We start from the raw sequence: 9,569 nt of genomic DNA on the forward strand, positions 1-9,569 counted from the left end.
CCCTCCATCCATCCATCCATTCATCCATCCATCCATCTATCCCTCCATCCATCCATCCATTCATCCATCCATCTATTCCCTCCATCCATCCATCCATCCATACATACATACATACATACATACATACATACATCTATCTATCCCTCCATCATCCATCCATCAACCCATTACCTTTACCCAGTACTTCCTTTTTGGGTCACAGGGGTCACAGGGGTCACTGGCGCCCCTGTCCAGAAGTCACTGTGCGAGAGGCAGAGACACCCTGGACAGGTCTCCAGTCCATCACAAAGACCCATGGAGACAAACAACCATTCTCTCTCTCACCTAGGGACAATTTAGAGTTACCAGTCAGTCTAACATGCATGTTTTTGGTCTGTGGGAGGAAACTGGAGTACCCGGAGAAAACCCAGACAGCATGGAGAGAACATGAAAACTCCACCCAGAAAGGCCCCTGGACCGGGATTTGAACCAGGGCAACTGGGTCGCTGAGAGTTGGCAGCTCTACCAACTGCCCCATCGTGCTGCCCTTAGAATGAATAATTTAATGATAATAATAATAATAAATATTAATAATAACAATATTAATAATAATTATTAAATTTTAGTTAGTATTAAAAAATTGAATTGAAAGTGCACGCCCCCACCCACACTGAAAAAGGTGCACCCTCCCACAAGACATGATATTTCTTCATTTCTTATCAGGAAACGTGTTGGGGCCCCCCAGCATGTTGTTTGCCCCGGGCACCAAAATCGTTAAGGCCGCCCCTGCTCGCAGCCCAGGAGGGCGGCTTTAACTTTAAACTTTAAACTTGACTCTGTGGAGCCTTTATTGACCGAACCGGACCCGGACCATGTTCATGAGCGCACGGGTCGGGCTCGCGCTGGTTTCTGGTGTCTCCTCTCGGCTGAAGCTGGATCATGGACTTCCAGAACCTGTGCAGTTCTGAGGAGACCTTCCTGCAGATCTGCGGTCAGTACGGGTACGGGGGGGACCTCCAGGAGGTCGTGGAGCGGGAGTTTCCTCGGATGAAAGGTCAGGAGGAGCTCAGAGCCGGAGGTTCGTCGCTTCCTCCTGTTTTGTTTACTGTTTTTGTTTGTTGTTGACAGGAACAACATATCTGGATCACGCAGCGGCCACCCTGTACCCGGAGTCTCTGCTCCGGGACTATTTCCGGGACATTTCCACCAACCTGTACGGTGAGGAGCACGACGACCTGTAACATGATCGCCCGCCGCAGAGGGACACCTCTGTCACTGTCCGTGTTCGTGTCTGTTAGCAAAATATCTCACGAACCGCTGGACGAAGTGTAACGAAACCTTCAGGATGACGTCACTGCATGACGTCTACAGCTGATTATTTTCAAGATGAGCCAAAAGTAACCACGTGTTAAACTGCCAGGTGAAACGTCACTGAGGCTAAAGCTAAACGTAGTGACACGAGCTAAACTCTAAACAGTAACAGACTGTAGCTAGAAGCTAAACCTAGCATGAGGTTATAGCTTAAAGGGGAAAACCACAAGCTAAAATCTGAATGTTACATTAGCTAGAAGCTAAATGTAGCAAAGGGCTATTTAGAAGCAGCCAAACAATAGCTAAATGTCACAAGTACCAAAGGCTATCTAAAAATTATAAGTTGCATAAGGCTAGCTAAAAGGAGCAAAACACAAACTAAAAATTGAATGTAACTAAATAGTAGCTAAAAGTAGCAAAACTCAGAGAAATACAGAAAACAAGCTAAAAGCTAAATTTAACTAAACAGTAGCTAGAAGCTAAATTTAGTGAAAAGTTCTTTAAAAACCGTCAAACAGTAGCTAAATGGCATGTGGCAAATGCTATCCAAAAACTAAATGGAGCAAAACACAAGCTAAAAGCTAAATTTAACTAAACAGTAGCTAGATGCTAAAAGTAACAAGACAATAGCTACAAGATACAAGTACTAGCCTAAAGTTAAAAGTAGCTAGAAAGAGCAGCAGAATGAACTTAGAGACCACTACCATGAGCCTTCTTCAGTCTGTTTTACTTATTATGAGCTGGAGTTTGGTGTGGTAGTAGCTGAGAGTCATCCTAAGCACATACTCTGAGGGCTAACAGCCGCACGTGTTGCTTGCTGGATGTTTGTGTGGATCACATCATGCGTTCACTGTTACTCCGGTTGTTCTCGTGCCTGCAGGGAACCCTCACAGCCGCCACGCCAGCAGCAGTCTGACCCACGACACGGTGGAGCGGGTCAGAGACAGGTGACACGCGCTCAGCTCCTCCGAGTCTGCGCCTCGCTCCATTGAACCCGTCCAAACCGCACGTTGTCTTTCAGGGTGCTGCAGCATTTCAACGCCTCCTCCGAGGAGTACGCCGTGATCTTCACCTCGGGTTGCACCGCCGCCCTCAAGTTGGTGGCAGAGAGCTTTCCGTGGCGCCGGCGGACCGAGAGCGAGGCCGGGAGTTGCTTCAGCTTCCTCACCGACAGCCACACCTCTGTGGTGGGCATGAGAGGCCTGACCTCTGCCCTGGGGGTGTCCGCCCTCCCCGTCCCCCCGCAGGAGCTGAGGAGCAGCACGAAGGGCGGCGGGCTTCAGGCGGGTGAGGACGTTTGCCAGACGCCTCACCTCTTCTGTTACCCGGCGCAGAGCAACTTTTCTGGCAGGAAGTATCCTCTGAGCCACGTGAAAGGCATCCAGGAGAGGAGCCTCTACCCCGCCTGTGACCTCCGGGGTCGCTGGTTCGTGCTGCTCGACGCCGCCTCCTACGTCGGCTGCTCCCCTCTGAACCTCCAGAGCTGCCCCGCTGACTTCGTCTCCATCTCCTTCTACAAGATGTTTGGCTTCCCCACAGGTCTGGGGGCTCTGCTGGTCCGTAACGACGCAGCAGGAATGCTGAGGAAGTCCTACTTTGGAGGCGGCACAGCAGCAGCCTACCTTCCAGGAGAAGACTTTTATGTGCAGGCGGAGCACGTTTCTGACAGGTAATGGGTTGTTTGAGTCAAACTCCCGTGTTTTCTTTATTCTGAAACGTTTGCTCCCATTTCCATGACAAAGGTTTGAAGACGGCACCGTCTCCTTCTTGGACATAATAGCTTTAAATCACGGGTTTGAGTCTCTGCACAGGATCACAGGTACTGCATACTGATGATGCAATCATCGGGTTCTTTCCTAACGAGAGCTCGTTTTAGAGCAACACCAGAAGCTTTATTGTCTTTATCCGCTGCTTCCTGCAGGGAACATGCACAACATCCAGCAGCACACGTTCGGCTTGGCTCGCTACACTTACATGCTGCTCTCAAGCCTTTGCCATGGCAACGGGAGCCCGGCGGCGCAGATTTACACCGAAGGCCAGTTTGAGAGTCCAGTCACTCAGGGAGCCATCCTGAACTTCAACCTCCTGGATTCCAGTGGGCAGATAATTGGCTTTTCACAGGTGAATTTTAATCAACACTGTCACTTTCTGAGTCGTAACGGCTTAATGTCTGCACCGCGCTCCTCTGCCGTCCTCAGGTAGAAAGAATGGCCGCTTTGTTCAACGTTCACGTCCGAACCGGTTGCTTCTGCAACACCGGCGCCTGTCAGGACTTCCTGGGAATCAGCAACGAGCAGATGAAGAAGAACCTGCAGGTGAGACAAACCAGAGGGAACGCTGAATGGCGGCTGAAAGCTGCTGCAGAAGGTGAAACGGAGTCCAAGCTAAAAGAAGCGCTACACAAGTATCAAAAGTCTAGCTAAAAGCTAAAAATAGCTAAATGACAACTAATGTCTGAGTAGCTAAATTCCAGCTAAAAGAAGTCAATGGCTAGCTAAATGTATTAAAAGTCTTGCTAGAAATTAAATGTAGTAAAAGGTTAGTTAAAAACTAAAAGTAGCTAAATTCTAACTAATAGCTAATAGACTAAAAGATGAACACAAAGATAAATATCATAAATCTTTTGGCTAAAAGTACCAAAATGCTAGGTAAAATATCAAAAGGCTAGCTAGAAGCTAAAAGTAGCAAAATTATAGCCAAAAATATTAATGTCTCAGTTTAAAATAATTGTAGCCAAAGGCTAGTTAAGCTAAAAGTGATCAAATGCTAACTAATCATTAGAAGTAGCAAAAAATACAAGCTTATAGATAAATATCAAAAAGCTAAAAGTACCAAAATGTTAGGTAAAATATCAAAAGGCTAACTAGAAGCTAAAAGTAGCAAAATTCTAGCTAAATGTAGCAGAATGGAAGCTAAAAGCTAAAAATAACTAAATGCTAACTAATATCTGAGTTGCAAAATGCTAGCTAAAAGTAGTCAAAGGCTTGCTAAACGTTAAATGTAGTAAAAGGCTAGATAAAAACTAAAAGTAGCTAAATGTTATCTAAAAGCTAAATGACAGAAAGATTAACATAAATATAAAGGTCTCTCTTGTAAATGAGTCCCCGAGGCTCAATGAAATTAACCTGTAGAAATAGAGGTTGAATGAAAAATACCATAAATATTTTGGCTTAAAGTACCAAAATGCTAGCTAAAATATCAAAAGGCTAGCTAGAAGCTCAAAGTAGCTAAATGCTAGCTAAAAATATTAGTGCCTTGCTAGAAATTAATTGTAGCCAAAGACTAGTTAAAAGCTAAAAGTGATAAAATGCTAACTAATCGTTAGAAGTAGCAAATACAAGCTAAAAGATAAATATCAAAAATCTAAAGGCTAAACAGCAAATACTAGGCAAAAATATCAAAAGGCTAACTAGAAGCTAAAAGTAGCAAAGTGCTAGCCAAAGGTAGCAGAATGGGAGCTAAAAGCTAAAAGGAACAAAACTTACCTAAAAGCAATTGTAGCAAAACATCTAATAGCTAAAAATAACTAAATGCTAACTAATGTTTGAGTAACAAAACATAAGCTAAAAGTATCAAAAAACCTGCTAGGAGTTAAATGTAGCAAAAGGCTAGTTAAAAGATAAATTTTACTAAAATGCTAGCTAATATCTACAATATCAAAAGACAAGAAAAAAGTAAAAACTAAAACTTTTAGGTACGAGTAGCAAAAATGTTAAAGTATAAGAAGGTTGCGTAAAGGGCAAGCTGGAAGCTAAAAGTAGCAGAACAGAGGCTTAAGTCCAAAGGGAACAGAACAAGAGCTAAAAGTAGCAAAATACTAGTTAAATGCTAGAAGCACCAACATGCTAGCTAAAAATATCAAACTAAAAGAAGCTAAATGTTAGCTAAAGTAACTGAATGGTAGCTAAAAACTAAAAGTTGCATCAAAGACAAAAACAGAAGCAGCAGCTGAAGCAGATTTCAGAGCAAACAAAGATTTAGAAGAAGCTGAAGATAGCTCCGTGTGTCTCTGTCCGTGCAATATTTGAATAAAGTTAAATATTTTGAAAAGTACAAACATCACAGCAGGCGTCTCCTAAATGAGCCGAACGTTTTGATTTATGAACGGCTACACCAGCACCAAGTAGAAATAGTTTTTACTAGAAAAAAAACATTCAAAATATAAAAAAACATTAAATCAAGAGATGCTGACTCAGCATTCAGACGAGGAATGCATATCACCCGCCACCTTTCAGGTGTTTTAGACCGAGATCGTCTGGAGCAATAGAGTTGTAGCCGAACGGTTGAAACTCAAACGATCCTTCAGAGTGTTGTAAAGGCCCTTCAGCTACTACCACACCAAACTTTAGCTGTGGCATTTCACCAGATCCACTTCATTTCTACCTTTTTCACAACAAACGTGTAAAAACAATCCCTTTTATTTTACTCTTCAAGGCGGGTCACGTCTGTGGAGACAGCGTGGACCTGGTGGCCGGCCGGCCGACTGGATCTGTTCGAGTGTCCTTCGGCTACATGTCCACATTTGAGGACTGTCAAAAGTTCCTGAACTTCGTTGTTGAGTGCTTCGTGGAGAAACCGGCCCTGGCGGACCCCATCAGACTCCAGGAGCTTCGAGCAGGCGGCACAAAGCGATCGCCCTCGGAGAAAATCCTCGACGGCAGAAACCACGAAGCAGCGGAGACGAAATCCACCGAAGGACCCCGGGAAGGACTGGGACGAAGACACCTAAAAGTCCGCGGGGACGCTCTCACGCTGACCAACATCTACATCTATCCCGTCAAATCTTGTGCTGCGTTCGAGGTTTGAGCACGGCCAGCAGCCCGACCCGTCTCATTGCGCTGGTTCTGACTGTGCTGGTGTCCACGCAGGTCCAGGAGTGGCCCGTGGGCCGGCTGGGCCTGCTGTACGACCGAGTCTGGATGGTGGTGAACGGACACGGCGTGTGCCTGAGCCAGAAGAGGGAGCCTCGGCTGTGCCTGATCCGGCCTGGAGTCCACCTGGCCTCCAACAGACTGTTCCTGCGAGCCTCGGGTCCGAGAGCCTCCGCGTGAAGAGCACGCCGCTTCACGAGAAACGTCCCCGCCCGGTCTGTCCTCTGAAGCCCTAAAGTCTTCTGTCCTGTGTTTGTCCTGCAGGGATGGACGCCGTCTCGGTTCCTCTGGAATGCGACGCTCAGCCGGCGGCGTCTCGGGCGTGTCGGAGTAAAGTCTGCGGCGACAGGTCTGAAAGCAGCGACACCAATCCTGCGCTCTGCCGCAGCTTTTCTCTCGATTCCTGCGCCGCTGTTTTTACGCTGTCCTGAAAGAAACCGTCCCTGTCCTCAGGGTGGACACGTTGGACTGTGGGGACGAGGCGGCGTCCTGGCTCTCGGAGTTTCTCGGACAGACGTGCCGCCTGATAAGACAACGACCCGATTTCACCCGTGGAACGAAGAGGAGGCCTGACGAAGGTATCCGGTAAAGACCTGACCGGCTTTGCTTGTCTTGAACACTGTTAGCAAAATATCTCATGAATCACTTGAAGATTCTAATGAAACCTTGAGGAAATATCTGTCAGGTTTACAGTTAGAACTGTTAAAGCAATTCAAGATGGCCGCCATAGCCAGCTGATTTTAAAACACACGGTTGGCTGTAACTCAAATGATTTCAGATACTGAGCTCAGACCTGGTGTGGTAGTAGCTGATCCTCATCCCTAACACATACACTGAGCGCTGACAGGACGCTTCATTAAATCTTTGGCATCATCACTGTTTGTCTGTTAGCAAAATATCTTCTGGACCACTAGATCAGGGCTATTCAACTGACGGCCCGGGGGCCAAATCAGGTCCACGGGTGAACTCAGTTCGGCCCCTCGATGGGTTCATTTTTAAATAAAACCAGATTTTACTGATTGATGTTTAAATGAACGTTATTATGAATTATATGAAGTTAAATATTAGAATAATTTGTGATGGATCCAGTTGGACCGGCTGTCCGTTCAACTTGTTTTGTCCCGTTACGGACGCCTTCTCAACGAGTAAACAACGGGCGGGGCCAGAGCAAGGACGCGGTGGACTCAGACGGGCCGCGCGTCGACGAGTTCTACAAGCAAAACAAACAAAGCATGCATCAGGAAAACAAACAAACATTTTCTGATCCTGATTCGACTTTCAGTGTGAACGACTCACTCACATGAATCGAATCACTTCACGGAGTGACTCAGATTGACCCGAGTCATAAAGTGAACCTCTCACACTGATTCACGTTTAGAGTCAGCTTGATTCAAGATGGCCGCCACAGCCATCACTTTAGATGGTTACTCTTCGTTTTTTATTTTGTCCTTCAGAGTCTTTCTTTCCTCGTGACGGAATCATAAAATAACAGTAACATTTATTCTGTCCATTCTCAGCCAGCAGCTGTTTACCGGTTCTGTTCAGAAACACGGTGGGGAGTGGTGGTGCAGAGGTTAGAGAAGATGGGCCTGTGATCAGAAAGTCACAGGTTCAACTCCCGGTACCGTCAACATCAAGATGTGCGTGGAAAAGGTGAAACACCCACACCTGCCTCCACCCTCATCTGCCCCACTCTGGACCCTTGAGCAAGGCCCTCAACCCCCACCCTGAACCCCCACCCTGAACCCCCACCCTCAACCCCCACCCTCTGCTCACAGAAACAGGTCTCTAGTGAAAATGAGCTCTCGTGACTCAATGAGACTACCTGGATAAAGAGGGTAAATAAAAAAAAAAAGAAACATTTTCTGACATCATGACACAATTTTTATATTCTCAGTTTAATATCCAAAAAATTATAATATTTTTGTCACGATTTATTTGGATTAAAATTAAAAACACACCCAGGGAATAAAAACATTTTGTGCTGCCTTTTCTCGGCGTCTGTGACTGAATTTCTGATGTTTTCATTTCAGATTTTCGGACGTGCCGAGGTCTGCCCGAACTCTAAATGAGATTGTTTTCTTCAAATTAAACCAATCTTTGGGCTGACGCGGAGCTCTTTTCTCTCCTTTGTTAGCTGCCGCGGCCTCCCCCTTCCTGTCCCTGGTGAACGAGGCTCAGTATCTGTTGATCAGCCGCGGCAGCGTGGAGCTCCTCCGCAGCCTGATGAGCAGCAGGTCTGAACACGAGGCCTCGCTTTCGCACCGCGCCGCCTCGTTCATGCAGCAAAGTAACGTGTAATTTCACCCCCACCCCCCAGGCAGAACAGCAGCGAGGGCAATCAGCTCCTTGACTCAGAGAACGTCGTTAGGCGCTTCCGTGCCAATTTAGTCATCGCCGGAGCAGAACCGCTGGAGGAGGATAATTGGTCGCACTTGATTATCGGCGGCTCTCGGTTCACGGTGAGCGACTGAGAGAAAAACACGTCTTTACCTTTGATCTTTATTTAACGCGCTCCTTCTGCGATGGATCCAAAGGTCACGGGTCAGTGTGGGAGATGCCAGATGATCGGGATAGACCAGGACACCGGGACCAGAACCAAAGAGCCGCTCCTTAGTCTGTCCGCCTGCCGGACCGGGAAGGTGGGTCAGCACCAGCTGGTGCTCGGTCCTGGACAAGCTGTTTGGTAAATTAATGTTTCTGTTCCTTTTAGGTAACGTTTGGTGTGTACCTGACCCATCACGGTCCAGAGGGTTCTGCTGCAGCCCGGGTTCTGTCTGTCGGTTCCCTGGTTCAGCCCGACACGCCCTCCTGGACTGATTCTGATGACAGCAGAGGTCCCGGGCGGCCATCTTGAGTTGTACAGACTTTAAAAGTTCTGTTGACGTCGATCCAATGATTAATTTCTCTGTTTCATTCAAATCTGTCCAGTGGGTCATGAGATATTTTGCTAACAGACGGATGAACTCACACAAACATTATCGCCAACATTTTACCTTTCAGCTGCAGACGATACAATCAAGTCCTGTAAAATCATTTTTATGTACTTAACACAAATAAACATCTTATATGTAAAATGTTTTTAATTGGCTTGTTTCATGTAAACGATTAATATTTAAATGAGTTTGTATTGCGTCGTGCAACAACTGCTTTCTATGCTGATGACATGAAGCTCTTTGTTTATTTATCGGTACTGGTTACAATCAAATTATTTAGCTTCTAAGTTTTTTATTGTAGCTTCAACGTTTGTAAAATTATTTAATGAGATGCTGAACAACAGACAGCTGATTATTTCTGATGATGCGTTTTAATGACAGCCGAAAACGTTCTCGGCTGAAGAAATTACATTTTGTGTAAAAATGCTGAGGCCTGAACAGCTGCTGAAATTTGTTGAAGCTGAAACAGAAT

The 9,569-nt window shown here is 46.0% G+C and overlaps 1 protein-coding gene across 1 annotated transcript; it reads left to right on the forward strand.

The window, feature by feature from the left end:
- The first annotated feature begins 918 nt into the window (after positions 1 to 918).
- Positions 919 to 9,120, forward strand: mocos (molybdenum cofactor sulfurase). The gene is made up of 15 exons (XM_037677773.1): positions 919 to 1,033; positions 1,108 to 1,197; positions 2,171 to 2,237; positions 2,312 to 2,959; positions 3,033 to 3,109; positions 3,212 to 3,411; positions 3,489 to 3,605; positions 5,725 to 6,090; positions 6,159 to 6,321; positions 6,426 to 6,510; positions 6,615 to 6,739; positions 8,299 to 8,398; positions 8,482 to 8,623; positions 8,699 to 8,803; positions 8,875 to 9,120. Exons 1-15 carry the CDS (start codon positions 919 to 921, stop codon positions 9,016 to 9,018), a joined length of 2,544 nt encoding a protein of 847 aa, XP_037533701.1. The 3' UTR covers positions 9,019 to 9,120.
- The last annotated feature ends 449 nt before the right edge of the window (positions 9,121 to 9,569 follow it).

Source organism: Nematolebias whitei, chromosome 1, assembly GCF_014905685.2.
Source record: "Nematolebias whitei isolate Nwh7 chromosome 1, NemWhi1, whole genome shotgun sequence".
Classification (NCBI taxonomy): domain Eukaryota; kingdom Metazoa; phylum Chordata; class Actinopteri; order Cyprinodontiformes; family Rivulidae; genus Nematolebias; species Nematolebias whitei.

Bases quoted from the DNA above. Each gene is read 5' to 3' on its own strand.
- mocos (XM_037677773.1), top strand. From the start codon at position 919: ATGGACTTCCAGAACCTGTGCAGTTCTGAGGAGACCTTCCTGCAGATC. The intron at 1,198-2,170 runs GTGAGGAGCACG...TCGTGCCTGCAG, and splicing joins CATTTCCACCAACCTGTACG to GGAACCCTCACAGCCGCCAC. The intron at 6,322-6,425 runs GTCCGAGAGCCT...TTTGTCCTGCAG, and splicing joins ACTGTTCCTGCGAGCCTCGG to GGATGGACGCCGTCTCGGTT.